Source organism: Sabethes cyaneus, chromosome 2, assembly GCF_943734655.1.
Source record: "Sabethes cyaneus chromosome 2, idSabCyanKW18_F2, whole genome shotgun sequence".
NCBI lineage: Eukaryota > Metazoa > Arthropoda > Insecta > Diptera > Culicidae > Sabethes > Sabethes cyaneus.
Genome location: NC_071354.1, coordinates 153054606 through 153072033, shown reverse-complemented (window position 1 = coordinate 153072033; position 17428 = coordinate 153054606). Strand labels below are relative to the sequence as shown.

General features: G+C 42.1%; 2 protein-coding genes across 4 annotated transcripts in view; one reads left to right on the top strand and one right to left on the bottom strand.

Moving 5' to 3' along the window:
- The first annotated feature begins 5428 nt into the window (after positions 1–5428).
- LOC128738415 (probable cytochrome P450 305a1) lies at positions 5429–17283 on the top strand. Its single transcript, XM_053833515.1, has 3 exons — positions 5429–5717; positions 15403–15652; positions 15709–17283. Exons 1-3 carry the CDS (start codon positions 5627–5629, stop codon positions 16859–16861), a joined length of 1494 nt encoding a protein of 497 aa, XP_053689490.1. The 5' UTR covers positions 5429–5626; the 3' UTR covers positions 16862–17283.
- LOC128738414 (protein cycle) overlaps positions 16859–17428 on the bottom strand; it is a 58675-nt gene continuing 58105 nt past the window's right edge. The window contains exon 10 of one of the 3 annotated variants that reach the window (XM_053833514.1): positions 16859–17390. In XM_053833514.1, coding sequence (XP_053689489.1) covers positions 17254–17390 — 137 coding nt within the window. In that variant the 3' untranslated portion in view covers positions 16859–17253. The remainder of the gene's footprint in view (positions 17391–17428) is intronic. The other 2 variants (XM_053833512.1, XM_053833513.1) reach the window with 2 other exon arrangements.

Below are 17428 nucleotides of genomic sequence, written 5' to 3'. Positions count from 1 at the left end.
TTAAAATGCACCAGACGAATGTTTGAAGAAAATTTTGACCCTTTTCTACAAAAACATCATGCAGATGGACAATACGTGTTTTGGCCGGATAGAGCATCATCGCATCACGTCAAAAAAAAAACACAATCGTTCATGAATACCCATTCGATCCGATTTTTACCCAAAAACCGTGAACCGAAAAATCTGTCTCAGCGCGCCCAATCGAAGATTTCTTCGGGATTTTGAGTTCCTTGGAGTACAAAAATAACTGGAGAACCACGAATTGATAACAGTAGATTGGTAGAATCACGAGATGCATTCGCAAAGTTGACATGACGGCCGTACAACGCTCCTGTTTCGACGTCAAACGAAAGCTTGGCCGAACAGCCGATAACGGACCGTTTTCAAATGTACACTAATTTTTTTCAACAATGGATAATGTATCTTTAATTTCGGTAAATCAGATCATCTTCATGATTCTTTGTCTTTTTTTGATAGCTTGAGAAAAAAATTCCAAAATTTTAGTTGTCACCCGTTACAAAAGAACAACACAACAACAACATTTTCTTTCTGCCTATAAGAAAGATCACATAGCATTTAGTTATACGCAGAATCAGCTGAATATAGAACAAACCAGCCATATATCGTTGCAGTTCAATACAGTCTGCTATGGATCGAATCACAAGAAATAGTGCCCTGTTCTGTAAGTCATGTGGAGTGTCAGTTTGCTCGACTAGTCCACTTTTGGTATTATGTAAGTCACACGCGCCATGATTTTGTCGAGTAACTCGACTGAGACGAGGGATTGGGCAAAATTCCCGAAAGTATCAATAATTGATTATCAATATCAAATCCGCCGCTTTATCGATACCGTCAATATATCGTTCGTGAAGCATCGATATTAGATTTATCGATACTATTTAAGGCGGCATCACAGAACAGAAGTAGAAGTAGAAATCCAAACACGTACATGCTACTTTCTACAGATACTAGCGAACCTGGTGGTAGCGAGTCACTTTTTTCCATAAAAACACACGAACGCATACGAATGCACACTATGTACGGAAAACCGCACCACCTGCCAGAGCTGTTCGCGTTCGACTGAATCATATGCTGCCCCGGAATCCACAATGGGTTGTACTCCAGACACATCTGGATGACCTGGCGAAGCGTAAAAATTTGATCCGTAGTAGCACGGGCCTCCATAAAGCCCACCTGCTATTACCTTACGAACTTTCCTGTCACTGGGGACAGATGACACAACAAAATCTGGGAGAGCACCCTGTTGATGGCTTTGACCAGCGTTATGCTGCGGTAATTACAGCAATAGGACTAACTACACCCTCAATCCCCTCGCCCGGCAGCCCTCTCCCAAACCCCTGAAATCATCCAGTGATATGTCGTCACTGGCGATACTTGGCCATTTCTGCAGCCCAATCGTCAACGGCCAATACTACTCTCTGTGCTCTCTGGTCAGTTCTGAATTGCTGAAAATCGCGTATCGCATGCACTTACTGTTCAATAAGCGTTAAACATGTGACATTGTTCAAGGTTTTGTATAAGAGTCAATTCCAATAAAGTAAATTTGAGAATTAAGCTTAGTAGATACCTGAAAAGAAAACAGCGCGAGAAAAAGTCCTTAAAATATTGTTTTCTTGACCATTTCCTGGCCTAGTTTTAGCCTATATTTTTTCAGCTGCATATCCCGCTTTATCAAAACAGTATCGGGCTGAAATTATCGATTTAACATAATATCGACGCCATAAGTATCGATGAAATATATCGAAATATCGTCCTTCGAGTATCGATACCGAGGGTATCGATATGGTATCGCCCAATCCTACAGACGACCACTAAATACCTAGTGACTTTTTAAGCTCGAGTAACTTCTCGGCATTTTCCGTCTTCCGCTAAATGCCTTGCTCTCACGAAGGCTTATCCTTTTGGAAACTTTTCAGTTTCACTTTTTAAAACATGAGGGACATCCCGACCGGCAACTAATCGATATTGTCCTTGGTTAACTACAGATATACCTCTATAGTATGTACCCTCGATAATAAAAGGTGTCCCACATCAAATTGCACCACGGAAGAAACGCTGTAGAAAATTACCCATTGTGTATTTTCTCTTAAAAATTTGAGTAGAAGTAGTTTAAAGTGTATTGTTTACACTGTATTTTAATCGCGGTTCGTTTTCCGAAAATTGGAAAAAATGGCGTCACCCGAAATGCAACGTCGCGAATTTATTTTGCGCAGACACCTGAAAAATCCTACACTCTCTCATCATGAATGATGAGACTTACGTCACGGCAGACTTCAGGCTGCTTCCGGGGTTGCTGTACTTACCCGCCCAGCACAAGTTTGATGCTCCGGGGGAAGTAAGGATACAGAAACTTTCATAGTTTACCAAGAAATGCATGATTTGACCAAGAAATACATCATGTGGCAAACGGAGTACGCCATTTGTGACTTCCGGGACTGTAATCGGGCAGAACTACCTCAAGGAATGTCCACAGAAGCATCTGCTTCCTCTGTCGAAGCAACACGAGGGCCCTACGATCTTCTGGCTAGATCTAGCTTCGTACCAATATTCAAAGGATGTATTGGAGTGGTATGAAGCCAACGGAGTTACTTCCGTACCCAAGGACATGAACGCCACCAACGCATCGGAACTAAGGCCCATCGAAAAATACTAGGCTATTATTAAGCAGGCACTACGGAAGCATCCCAAGGAGGTCAAGTCTGAGGAAGACATGAAGAAAAAGTAAATTTCCGTACAGATGAAGCTGCAGCTAAGTTGTACAAAACTTTTTGAGAGGAGTTAAGTGTACGCCTGGTGGTGGTGTACGCCCACGGCGATTTCTCAGTTGTCCGTTAATCAATAAAGTTGATTTTTGGTACATTGTTAGTATAACCTAGTCAACCACCAAAAAGCAACTTTATTGGTTAATGGACAACTAAGATATCGCGATGGGCGTACAGTATCACCCATCGCGTTATTTTGGGGATTCCTATATGCCAAAAGCTTACTAATGGGTTATATTGTGTTGTCTTAAAGTTTGAAAAGGATCGGTCAATCCGGTAATTTTTTGCAGCGTTTCTTCCGTGGTGCAATTTGATGTGGGACACCCTTTATATACATTTTGCCAATATTGTACGTCATTTTCGAACGACGTTGTGTTCAGTAGCCGGGGTGACTCATGGTGTTTCAGCAATCGTCTCCATTGAACACCATTAAACAGAAGTTGCAAATCACTTTCGACCTGGTCGAGCCATCTTGCACATTGAACCCCTCCGTTCCAGAGGTCGATAGGGTTGTCGAAGAGAACTATTTTCGTCGCACTGTTTGTCCGCCGTCGCAAAGATCCTGGCTATGATATCAAAGTCATCTGCAAAGACTAGGAGTTGGCTAGCTAGCATACTCTTTCTTAGAAAAAATCGTGCCTGTCGTTTCAACGCCCGCTCGTCAAACCATCCTCAAGAGCGATGTTGAACAGCTTGCAGGATAAGCCGTCACCTTGTTTCAACCCTCGCCGCGTCTCGAAGGGACTTGAGAGTGTTCCCGAGATGCGCACGAAACACATCACTCGATCCAGCTCTGATCAGTCGCGTCAGTTTATTTGGAAAATCGTGTTCGTGCACTATCTGCCAAAGCTGGTCTCGATCGACTGTATCGTATGCTGCTTTGAAAATAATAAAGATGTGATGTATGGATACGTTGTACTCCCGACATTTCTGCAAGAACTGTCGGATGGTAAAAATTTGGTCCGTAGTTGCGTGAGCCCACTTGAAACCCATCCGGTAGTTTCCTACGAAACCCTATGTTATCGGTGACAGCCGGCGTAACAGGATCTGGGAGAATACTTTCCCTGCTACGTTTACCAGCGTTATTATCTTCCATGGGCACTCCTAAGTTTACTTCCGTTATAAAAATATCTTCCTTTGATGAAAAAAGATTGAAATCAAAAGATATCTATACCCATAAAGTTATGGTAAAATGCCATTTATTTGACCAAATATAAAAAAAACATGCCCAAGTGGATGATGATTTCAATTGTTAATTGCGTAAAAATAGATCCACCGTCCTACGAATACATACCTAGCTAATTTTTCTACACCAAAGCACACTTGTGAAGAGTGAGTGCCCCAGCTACTGTTTATGTCTGATGGTTACTCCAGTGGGCAGAATCAGCTGGTTTTGGTTTATCTTTTTGTTCTTTCTCAAATCAAAGAGTTCAGAAATCTTGGATAGGGGACATGTGTATAATGGGCCCCAGGTGGGCAATACGCCCTAGTTCGTTTATTCGCAAACTAGCATAAATTAAAATGTAAAAATAACGAGAAACCTTAAAATTCGATGAAAACAGCCTACTATGCAAGTTTAACAATTGTCACTAGCTGTCAAACCAAAAAAAAAAATTTTGTCTTCTAACAGCTTCCGATGTAATTTTTTGCTTGGTTTCCGTAAGCTCTCTTGTGGTTAAAATCTGTAAATACAAGATTGTTACCATTCGATTGCGTGAAGTGAAGTTCTAAAACATTATCTCAGGCGAAAACCAGGTGAAAAATGCTTAGTTTATGTAATTAATTAATATTTTTCCCAACATGTCGTATGCGGCCAATATGCCCCACTTGCAATGGTGCAATATGCCCTATTGTAAATATGGTAAATATTGTATTGTAAATATTGTAAATATGTAAGTTTAACTTTCCACAAAATAGTATAGGCATATCAATCTCAAAAATAGTCGAAACACAACGTGGAGTGTATTATACTGCAGCTGGGGCATATTGCCCGGACAAACGAGAAACCCAAATTTTAGACGCTGTTTTTAAATAATTCCTAGCATTTTTGTTTCACGATATTAAAGGAAGTAAACAGTTGCAATTGATTTTCAGCTCAAAAAGCAACATATATTCGTAATTGTAACGTTATTCTTGGGAAGCCTGTTTGAGATATATCCATTTATTCTTAAGGGGGGCATATTATACTACCTTACCCTACGTTTTCAACTTCTTTGCTGAAACTGATATCTCATCGTTACTCAGCATAACCCATAAACTATGTGTTTGGGATGTTTGGGCATTAAACAACGAGTCAAAACGGAGTAACAATTGAGAGTACAACAAAATGCACATATCAAACTGGTGTAAGCTTGTGAGCAGAGCATACGTAAATACTTCATGAATGAACATTATTTCTATCTAATACTACTGCTCATTCATTGACCATTCTATACAAGCAACAATTACGCTTGACTGACACACAGGATGCTGATAAAAGTCGTTTACTCTCTTTCTCTTCGCCATAATCGCGAGTATAACGCGCTGCAGTTGCCTCAGAATTGCATGTTCGGTTTCAGTTTTCTTCTACATCTCGTCGCGTGCGAATCGGTTTAAGCCGCCGAGTTGGCAATTTGGTCCACGAGTTTTGTATGGATTACAATCAACCCAGATCATAATTGAAATAACTTAGTGTTTACTGGAATAATGGCTGCAACTGAAAGTCGCCCGTTTTGTGAAAGTTCTATATAGTTAAAATATGCTTTTAAATAGTCGAAAACACACGTTAACATATTATTGTTATGCAATCAAGTGCCAAGTGACAGTTCACAAAATTAGATGAGCAATCTAAACTAGTGTTCAAAATGATTGTTGCCTTAGTTTTTGTACTTCTAACCGTAGCGGTAGTCGCTTACTTGCTTCAAGAATTGCAGCGGCCTTCCAACTACCCTCCAGGTATTTCTGAGAACAAGAATCACATGTTCTCCCATGTCCTATGATTGTGTAACTTAATTCTTGTTAGCGATACCGTCTCGCATGTTCAATCAATCAAATCGAAGCTTTCCCACGACAGTTTATTCCCATTAAGTTGAATTCATGGGAGAAGCGATATGGTTGATAGAGTTAATTCCTGGTTCAGTTGAATGCCTTTTTCGTGTACGGTCGGACTGATACAGGAAAGAGTGCTGATAAGAACTAATCTTACATAACCGAACAATCGCAGCGCCGCCGTGCGAATTGAATCCAAACAGCTGTTTCCGAAACACTGAAACAGAAATCAAGGTGATTAGACTCTCTCGCACATGGTTCGAAATCAGAGTTCATTTTTCGCTGTACGCTTATCAATACAATTGCTGTACTACCTACTTCCTTATGATTATATCGGATTCTCACTTCATTTGAAATCTCTCTTTTTACAGTTTGTAACACTGATACTCAGAGCAGCACATTCAGTTTCTGCCTGCCGAGGGATGCTTGGGAAAGTGTTGTTGGTGTACCTAGTATTTTAATTTGATGCTGTTTTTATGAGTATTAGCCTATTTTAGCATTCAGGTAGAAAATTAAATCATTGACGGCCTGATCTTTGCAGTCATGGGTATTCTTTTTGTATCCTTGCTAATCTTCCGTCAGGATGTTTTGTAACAAATCTATTCCTGCATTCCTGTGATACTGCACTGTCAAAAATGCAAAACCTTGGGCTTTCTAAGACTTGACCTTCATCGATAGACTTCGCAGCAGGCTGTTAAAGTATACGACAGTTATGGGGTTAGCGCAACAATCCTACTGACTCTAGTCTAGCAGCTGCGCCTAACCGAGATTAGCACATACGACAACTAGATTGTTAGACTAGCGTCGTACCTCGAAGCTAATTATTAAAGCGATTATTAAAGCATATTATTGAAATTACGCAACTTACTTAATATCTTAAATACATCGTATCGTTTTAAAATCCGTCCATCAAAATTTTTCGTCGTCTGAACTAAAAATCACAACATTGTTTACGAAGCTAACGCGCATGTATTTGTGTAGGACGGCATGACAAATGTTATTCTGCAAAATTTCTGCAAGTCAGGCAAGTTTTCCTGGCTGTAGAATAACGACAATGTTTTGCGTGAGTTATTTTCATTTATGAATGACGGAAATTAAAACGATTAGTCGACATTTTCTTCTTCGTCGCTCGAAAAAACGAAGGAAATTTGGCTGGTAGGACTTCTTTAATGATAAAATACATTTAAATAGATTTCAGCTCACTTTGATTGATCGCGTATGATAGACAACACTCTAAAATATTAGGGAATAACTAGTTTTGCATTGTTTGTCATAAAAATGCTGATATTTTTAACAACTTGTGTGGGATAGGACGGGAATAGGCAATTACGACGAGGCAGCAACATACCCTATGTGAATGAAAATCTGACAGTGGCTGCTCGTAAGGTGAAGACTGCTGCGTTGCGCTTGAAAAAGGCTGGCAAAGTTTCTTCGGTGTTCAGTAGACTCGGGATTGTTTACATCAAAACAACAGCGAACGGTCCAAATGTAGCAGTACACTCCGAAGAACAACTGCACGATTACTCGTAAACAAAGTCTCTATAAGTATTTTACTCAGCTTTTGAAGTTTGTTCATTATTTGTAATGGTAGTCTGTTTAATATGAATATTTATAGTATGACGCAGAATGTAAAGTTTTATATATTGATCCCATCGCAGCCCTCTAAAAAACCAAGTGTGAAAACTGCGGTATTAAAGGTTGCAGACGACATTGGCCGCAAACTGGACAAGAAATGCGTAAGATTACTGCTGCTACTGGATTTCTCAAAAGCATTTGACACGGTTTCCCATTTTACGCTGTGTAAGAAGCTAATTGGGGGGCTCCGTAGCCGCAAGGTTATTGAGTGTGCTTTGACAAGCGAGTGGTCGTGGGTGGGTTCGAATCTTAGTAGAATCAAGCCATTCGATGTCGTGACTTTAGCATGGGTTTATTCTCAGGCCCCTCCATTTACCCTTCCTTCATGCTGAATTCTATATTTACCCTCTGACGCCTCTTGACAGTACAAATGTCCCACCTATAGTTAAGTGTACTGGTCAGAGGTACGAATGACTCCTCGCCAGGGACGGCTATAATATGGGATAGTACTGGCAGCGAGGAATATGCGGGTAAAGTAGATCAAGCTTTGAAGGAAGGGTAAACCCCAATACACACAAGCACGCATAAAACTTAATAAGCATATCGCTCATTCAATAGCGATTATAGCTAGAAGAAATGCAGTACAGGTCATACATCAAACACATACATACTGGTCGCAGTAATGAGTCCACACATGGAAAAAAGAAGCTAATTACCCAGTTTGCATTTCCTGCCGAGGCTGTAAGCCTTATTGGATCATATCTTTCGTAGCGTGTGCAAACTGTATCATGTGCGGGTCGATTCTCACGATGTGCTGAAGTTTGTTCCGGAATTCCACAAGGATCTGTGCTTGGCCCAATGCTGTTCTGCTGTTATATCAAGGACCTTCCTAATGTGCTCAAGTACTGATACATCCAAATGTATGCCGATGATGTTAAGCTGTACGTTCTCCGAAATGGTGTTCCTGCGGAAGACATTGTTAGTATTGTTAACGATGATTTGTGTCGTATATCTGCGTGGTCTAGAAAAAACGACTTGCATATAAATAACTCCAAGAGCAGCGCGCTGTGGATGAGATATCGTTCGTTTGAAGTCATCGGAAATACCTCCGGTAATCATAGATGGTCAGCCGGTCCATTTTGCTGCTACTGTGATGAACTTAGGGTATCTCTTTCGTGAAGATCTTTCCTGGGATAGCATGATTAATCAGCAATGTGGTAAGATATGTGCTGCTCTGGGAACGCTGCGTTGCACCACTCACTGCTGCAGCACCGACCGCTACCATGATGAAATTATTTAACGCGCTAATCTTGCTGCATCTACTTATCGGTGATGTAGTGCATGTAAAACCAAGCACCGCTGCCATGAATAAACTGCACATGGCATTGAACAGGTGTGTTCGATATGTTCTTCTTCTTCAGCAGCATAGAGCCGGGGTGGCTCGTGCTGTTTCAAGCACTCGTCTCCAGTCAACTCGGTCTTGGGCCACTCGTCGCCAATTTCCTAGTCGTCTCAGAAGTCGCATATCGGTTTCGACCTGGTCGAGCCATCGTGCACGTTGGGCCCCCCTGTTCCTAGTGCCGGTGGGGTTGTTGAAGAGGACTATTTTCGTCGCACTGTCGTCCGGCATCCTTACGACGTGTCCGGCCCACCGTAGCCTGCTAACTTTCGCTAGATGTACGATGGGAGTCTCCCCAAGCAGTGCAGCTCGTACCCCTGTAGCTCGTGATTTATACGCCTCCGCCACTTTCCGTTTTCAGTTTGTACTCCGCCAAATATCGTCCACACCACTTTCCGCTCAAACGCGGCAAGGGCGCGTATGTCCTCCGTAAGCAGCGTCACAGCTTCAAGTCCATAAAGAACTACCGGTCTAATAATGGTTTTGTACATTGTTAGCTTCGTGCGGCGGCGTATGCTTCCTGATCGTAGCGTTTTACGGAGGGCAAAGTAGGCCCGATTTCCCGCTTGGATGCGCCGCTGGATGTCCTTACTAGTGTTGTTGTCCGCGGTCACCAGCGATCCCAAATACACGAACTCCTCTACCACTTCTAGTTCGTCGCCGTCAACGGTTACCGTCCGTGGGAGGCGCGCGTTTGTTTCCTTTGAGCCTCTTCCTTTCATGTATTTGGTCTTCGACGCATTTATTTTTAGCCCAATTCTCCTAGACTCCGCTTTCAGTCTGGCGTAGATTGCCTCCGCCGTCGCAAAGTTCCTGGCAATGATATCGAAGTCATCTACAAAGCCTAGAAGTTGGCTACTCTTGGTAAAAATCGTGCCTCTCGTTTCGATGCCCACTCGTCGGATCACTCCCTCAAGAGCGATGTTGAACAGCATGCAGGATAGACCGTCACCTTGTCTCAACCCCCGTTGCGTCTCGAAGGGACTCGAGAGTGTCCCAGAGATGCGTACGAAACACATCACTCGATCCAATGTAGCTCTGATCAGTCGCGTCAGTTTGTCCGGAAAACCGTATTCGTGCATTATCTACCATAGCTTGTCTCGATCGACTGTATCGTATGCTGCTTTGAAATCAATAAAGATGTGATGCGTGGGCACGTTGTACTCCCGACATTTCTGCAAGATCTGTCGGATAGTAAATATTTGGTCCGTAGTTGCGCGAGCCCCCATGAAACCCGCCTGATAATTCCCTACGAAACCTTGTGCTATCGGTGACAGCCGGCGTAACAGGATCTGGGAGAGTACCTTGTAGGCGGCGTTTACCAGCGTAATACCACGATAGTCGCAGCAGTCTAGCCGATCACCCTTTTTGTAGATGGGACAAACCACTCCTTCCATCCATTCCTCCGGTAGCTTTTCCTCCTCCCAAATCCTCGAAATAACCCAGTGTAGAGCCTTTGCTAGCGTTTCTCAGCCATGTTTATAAAGCTCTGCCGGTAGGCGGTCCTTCCCAGCGGCTTTATTGGTCTTCAGCAGCCCGATTTCTCGTTTGACTTCTTGGAGATCAGGTGCTAGGACATTACTATCTTCCATGGGCGCTCCTAGGTTAATTTTCGTTCCGCCTCCTTCTGCGACTTCGCCATTGAGGTGTTCATCGAAGAACTGCTTCCACCTGTCGACCACCTCGCGCTCGTTTGTAATTAGATTCCCTCCCTCGTCTCTACACATGTCAGGTTTCGGTGTGGAGCCCTTCCGAGTTTGGTTCACCTTCTCATAAAACTTGCGCGTGTCATTAGCTCGGAATAGTTGCTCTAATTCTTCATGATCCCTGTCCTCCTTTTGACGCTTTTTTCTCCTCAGGATCGTGGTCAACTGGTTCCTAGCTCGTCGGTATTTGGCCAGGTTCTCTCTAGTGGCAATACTTAGATAATTTTTCCAAGCATTTTTTTTCTCCTCCACCGCTTGTTGGCATTCCCCATCAAATCAATCATTTTGTGTACTCCGAGGCTCAATATCTAGTGCCGCAGTAGCGGTCTCTCCGATGGCCGAGCGTATTCTGCCCCAACCGTCTTCGAGGTTTGAAGCACCTAACTCCTCGGAAGAAGGCAGTGCCTCACTCAGTACTCGCGCGTAGTTCTCGGCAGCTTGTGGGTTATCTAGCTGCCTGATGTTCAGCCGAGGAGGGCAGCTTTGACGTATCCGGTATACGGTGGACAGCTTTGAGCGAACATGTACTGCTACTAGGTAATGGTCAGAATCAATATCCGCACCCCGACGGGAGCGTACGTTCGTGATGTTAGAGAAAAACCGGCCCTCTATGAGAACGTGGTCAATTTGGTTCATTGTACGTTGGTCAGGTGATCTCCAGGTGGCTTTGTGGATATCCTTGCGCGGGAAAAAGGTGCTTCGGATCACCAGGCCTCGGGAAGCTGCGAAGTTTATACAGGTATACCTCGATATAAGACAGCCTCGTTATAAAACAACCTCGATATAAGACAATTCGATATAAGACAATTTTGTCTTATATCGAACAAATCCCTTTGACATAGCTGATAACGATACCAGAGCTGATTTTGCATTCTGAAATCGGTGCCATGAAGATGTTCATTATTTCAAAATAACCCCAAAAATAGTAAAAAACTAATAGTTCAAACAATAATAAATAGTTCAAAACCCGTAAACACATAACACAGAGCAAAACTGGCGACCGCTAATGCAATTTTTTTTGAAAAAACTATGTTTCGATATAAGACAATTTCGATATAAGACAACTTTTAGAAATTATAAATTGTCTTATATCGAGGTATCCCTGTACATCGTTGGCCGTTATCGTTTGTGTCGGTGTGCAGGCTATGGGGTCCTGCCACCGGTCTATACATTTCTTCCCTACCGACCTGGGCGTTCATATCCCCGATGACGATCTTGATGTCCCGTGACGAGCAGCTGTCGTACGTTGCCTCCAGCCTCGCGTAGAACGCTTTTTTCTCATCGTCGGGTCTACCTTCGTGCGGGCAGTGCACGTTAATGATGCTATAATTGAAGAAACGGCCCTTTATCCTCAATACACACATTCTCTCGTTGATCGCCTTCCAATCTATCACGCGATCCTGCATTCCGCCCAGCACTACAAAGCCCGTTCCCAGTTCGTTGGTAGCGCCACCGCTCTGGTAAAACTGGGCCTTTCCGCCACGGATCTTCCATACCTTCTCTCCTTTGCGACAGATTTCCTGCAGAGCTACGATGCCGAGTTTGCGGGGTTCCAGCTGTTCAATCAGTACCCGCTCGCAACCTGCGAAATTTAGCGATCTGCAGTTCCAAGTCCCGAGTCTCCATTCGTCGTCCTAGGTCGATGCCGAATATTCCGCTCCGAATATGCTTGAATGTTGCTAGTTTTTTTTTAATTTAGGTGTGTAGCCATACTGGGGCAACACTACCGAGTCTCGTGATGGGGCTGCCATCTTATAGTGCCGAGACTCACTATACCTCCTTCCCGGTTAGTATACGACCTTAGTTTCCACCGGTGTTGGTTACCCGATCTCCGCTAAGGTTGCTCGTATTCCGGCTGGTACCACGAGGAGGTCGGGATCGGAGTTGCTGGATAAGAGGCTAACGACCACTATGGGGTCTATATTCCGCATTATCCAGCCGTTTACCAACCACAATCCGATAATGCTGCAAACTATTCTGAAGAATATATTGTAGCTGCAGATCAAGTCTTTCGGATTATTGGGAACAGTATTCGCGATGAGTAGTTTGAAGGTAAGTATATTTGACCGATAGAAGTAGCGAAAAGATACACCGGTGTGATCTGCTATGAGATATATTTTGTAACTAAGCTGCCGACTGCTCTTGCAGTTGGTTTTTATCGATCGATATGCAAGGAGAAATGCTACCTGATGTAATTAATCGATTCGCGCGATCGGATTCTGATAATAATTAATTGAAACGGGAAAGCTGATTTTATGCATTCGTACAGTTTGTCGTCCCTAAATTACGATATGCTTTAACATATATGTTATCCCGTAAATTTGCCCTAAACCACTAAACCCTAAATTTTGACTGATGGGATGAATCAGAATCCAATTGAAAGCAAATTTTTGACGTAGGACTACGTCTTACGGCAAGTTTTGAGATAGGGTGTCATTCCAAAAAATCGAAAAATGCGAGCGTTTCGAAAAATGAAAGGTTTTGAGCGCTAATAGCTCAGCGGTTTTCCGATCGATTATCAATATTCTTACATTAATCGATCGGAAATTCTTCTAAGAATTGACCCAAATGAAGAAAAGTATGGATTCTTGATGTTGAACTATTGAAAAATTGAAAATAATGAACCTATGTTTTACCAGAATTCTCGCTTCGTGATTGGTTGGAAGATTCTTTACGATGATCTAAACCTATACCAATTTGATATCTGTGCTTGGGAAGTAAGCCAAAACAAATGACAAAGTTCCCCCATTTCAACAAGATTTCATAACACCGCGGTTCAACCTAGACCATTTTGATGTCCTTGCTTGGGAAGTACGCCAGAGAGAGTGACAAAGCCCCCTCGTGCCAACAGATTTCTTACGAACGCGCTTAAACCTAGTCCAATTTGATGACTGTGTTAGGGAAGTGTGCCAGAAAAAATGTCACAAGTTCGTTGTCCCAGCAGATCGCAAATTCTTTACTGCGAGACGATTAAACCTCGGCGAATTTGATATCTGTGTTGGAAAAATGTGCTACAGGTAGGGGAAGGGCAGTAAAGACGGACACTGCGGGAAAGACGGACACTTATCATATTTCATAAACAATAATTTTTTGAAGCAAACCAATGATGGGAAATGTTTCTATAGACTGAATAAACTCTTTTGAATTAAACTGCCGATTTCTAGCAGCGCAGCTGTCAAATTTGTAAGCAAAACAATGAAAAAATGCCTAAATACGCTAACCGATGTAATTTTGTGTGTGAAAAAAATAGCTGGTAAATCGTTAAAAAGCAATACTTTCGTGCTATATCGACGACATTACGTTATTTTGACCCTTCACTGAATGTCCATTGGAAATCTAGTGAATTTTTGAATATTCAGTAAAAAGTTATTAAAGTTTGAAAAAATGGCATCCAAGTCGGGAAAGACGGACACCCGAAGGTAGGGAAAGACGGACACAAAGATTCCGTATTCATTTTGCCTAACAACGATTTAAATTGCAAATACTTGCATATTATACATGTAAAAGTATCCAGAAGTCATTTAACAGTTGGAATAGGCCAACTTTTAGAAACGATTAATTCATCACCAATTAAAATATTGAAGATTATAAAAGGGAACCATTTTATTTCCTCGCTCAAAGGGGAAATTAGGTAGGGGGTTTTCCCAAGCCAATTCTTTCCTAAATACATGATGAAATATGTTAATCTGTCTTAATACTGATAATTCGTCGGCGCGTGACACCTTTTCGCGAGTGTCCGTCTTTCCCATATCAAGTGTCCGTCTTTCCCGCCCATGCGCAGAAACTCTGATTTATACATAATGTTTATAATATTAAAAAAAGTATAAATTTTGGAAGAAATTTTCTAGTACACGCTGTAACCTTATTAGACAGAGACTTAAAATTTCAGTTTGTATGAAAATTGCAATCAATATAGTTATATTTGAGTAGATATTGACTCTTGACCTTAAGGTGTCCGTCTTTACCGCCCTTCCCCTACAGCTGTAGTGTTCGGTTATAATACGACTCTGTATGAATACGCTACGCATGCTTGCCGTTTCATTACAAGTGTAGTGAAAAGATGTGCTGTTGATAAAATAGGATTGAATTGGTAAAATCCCTTCAACGTGGGAAAGCATGGATAATAAAAACAATCTTTAATTTCAGTAAGGTAGCAGGAAAGCAATAGTTTGTGTTCATGATTTTGTTAAATTGTTTTCAAATGCACAATCTTTTTAGAATCGAACGTATGCATTGTTACTACTTTGATAAATGTTACATACAACGCATGTAACATGTATATATGTTGCATATAGCATGTATATATGTTGCATATAGCATGTATAAATGAAGAATCGAATGATTACAAGCATGAATACATGCTACTATCACTACAAAGAGACTTACGAAGTCCAGCGTCACCTATATATGCGGTCGTGTCTTGTACACAACCACTATGATTTTTTTGTTGCCGTACAGTTTCAAACCGTTAGAAAGTAAACGGCGGGCGTGCGAGCCCTCGCGTGTAATCGGCTGCTTGGGCTGCAACGACGAACGACCAGCCACGACTGTAGCTGTTAGCTAAACACACACTCGCAAAAACTCGTAGTAGTGCATGAATAAATAAGAGTGGGAGTTCGAAAGCGATGCTTATGCCGGCGTGTTCGTTAGAATTAGTACGCGTGTGTGAGAAAATTAGACCACACGAGTGTGAGCTTCGCGACACTGAAAAGCGATAGTGGTGTCCTTGGTTGTGAAAGCCTGGTACCAAAATTAATTTTTCATCAGAAGACAAAAGATATTTGCATCGAACGTCGATCGCTTCTAGCTTCCTTTTGCTTCGCCGTCAATCCATGAACTATTAATTTTTTAAACTTTTGAAACACATAACGGCAAAAAATATATTTATTTATTTCTTATGTTCTTCCTCCAGGTCCTCGTTGGCTTCCAATCGTGGGCAATACACCGTTTATACGCAAACTAGCACGTGCCGTAGGAGGACAGCATTTAGCGTTTGAAGCTCTTGCCAAACAGTATAACAGTCCTGTAATCGGGCTTAAGCTTGGCCGGGAATATGTCGTAGTCGCTCTGGGCTATCCAGCCGTACGAGAGGTGCACAGTAAGGAGGTCTTCGATGGTAGACCGAACAATTTCTTTATTCGATTGCGAACCATGGGTACAAGGTGAGTGATAAAATTATTTAAATATTGTTCTATGGTAATTGATTTTTTATTTGTAGATTGGGTGTAACATGTACCGATGGTCCATTTTGGGCAGAACACAGAAATTTTGTAACACGTCATTTGCGGCAGGCCGGTTACGGAAGAAAGCCCATGCAGCTCCAAATACAAAATGAGTTAAATGAACTTATTGGAATTGTGAGAAACCTAAATGAGGAACCGGTGTGGCCAGGAAGTATCCTTCCAACGAGCGTCATAAATGTGTTGTGGACTTTCACTACTGGAACCAGAATTGCAAGAGAGGACGAAAGACTGGCCAGGTTATTATTACTGTTGCAAAATCGTTCGAAAGCATTCGATATGTCCGGAGGCATTCTAAGTCAATTACCGTGGCTTCGGTTTATCGCTCCAGAATGGACAGGGTACAATTTGCTGAAACGCTTCAACAAAGAACTGAATGATTTTTTCATGACTACAATCAAAAAACATCATGACCAATACAGCGAAAGTAAATGTAATGACGATCTGATATATGCGTACATTAAAGAAATGAAGGAAAGGCAACACGACGAAGGTTCGACATTTACGGACCTACAATTGACGATGATAATTCTAGATATTTTCATCGCTGGATCTCAAACAACAAGTATTACAATTGACTTAGCGTTTATGATTTTAGTGCTCAAACCCGAGATACAACGGAAAATTCGTGATGAAATTGACGCAAACCTTCAATCAGATGAATTACCTCAACAAATCGATCGTACAAATTTGCCCTACACGGAAGCCTTCCTGCTGGAAGTACAGCGATTTTTCCACATTGTACCAGTCAGCGGTCCCAGGAGAGCTCTTAACGATTGCACGCTTGCGGGTTATCGAATACCAAAAAATACCACCATTCTGATGGGCCTTCGCACAGTTCACATGGATCAGGATCATTGGGGGGACCCCGAAGTGTTCAAGCCGGAAAGATTTCTGGACACTAATCACGCGATCGCCAATACAGAACGATTAATTCCATTTGGCCTTGGCAGGCGTCGTTGTCTTGGCGAGTTACTGGCTCGAGGGTGTATGTTTACTTTCTTGGTTGGAATATTGCAGAAATTTACTTTGCACAAGTCGGGGAATGAATCTGACGAACCGTGCTTGAAGCTGTTGCCTGGAATAACGTTGTCACCTAAGCCGTATAAGATTATATTTAGATCAAGGTGAAAATAAGAAGTAGTATTCATCAAATCTCCCAACTGTGCAACCGCTCCACAGTGAAAGCAAACTAAAAATGATTTCAGCGAGATTACAAAAAGATACTCTTCGTTTCAGCAAAACCATGATTAAAATGCATACAACTTAAGCTTCAGAGATGGTTTACTGTACTCAAGCCTAATAATTGAATAATTACCTTATAGATAAGATATTGTACGCGACAGCCTCAAATCGTTCCTATGTATCACTTTAATCGAAAAATGCTAAATAATAGTATAATACCTAACCTTAACTGACTTTGAATAATAATAATTATCATTCCCTACAAAGTGGTAACTTCGAATCATTGCGTGGTTTGTTGACTGTATCCTGAATTAAAATCTATCCATTGTAACAATGGTTTACGGTAACGGCCACGGTAAACCGGAGAAGTCGACCGGTCCCCCCAGGCCAGCGTCTGCCTCCAGTAGGCTCATTATCACTGCCATCGCTGCTTCGTCATTACCATCGGTACTGTTGGCTTGAGTATGTGGAGCTTCTTGAAAGAATGAAACACATTTTGAATCAACAAAATCA

Coding starts and splice junctions, on each gene's coding strand:
- LOC128738415 (XM_053833515.1), top strand. CDS start 5,627: ATGATTGTTGCCTTAGTTTTTGTACTTCTAACCGTAGCGGTAGTCGCT. Junction 5,718..15,402: donor GCCTTCCAACTACCCTCCAG/GTATTTCTGAGA, acceptor TTCTTCCTCCAG/GTCCTCGTTGGCTTCCAATC. Junction 15,653..15,708: donor TTGCGAACCATGGGTACAAG/GTGAGTGATAAA, acceptor TTTTATTTGTAG/ATTGGGTGTAACATGTACCG.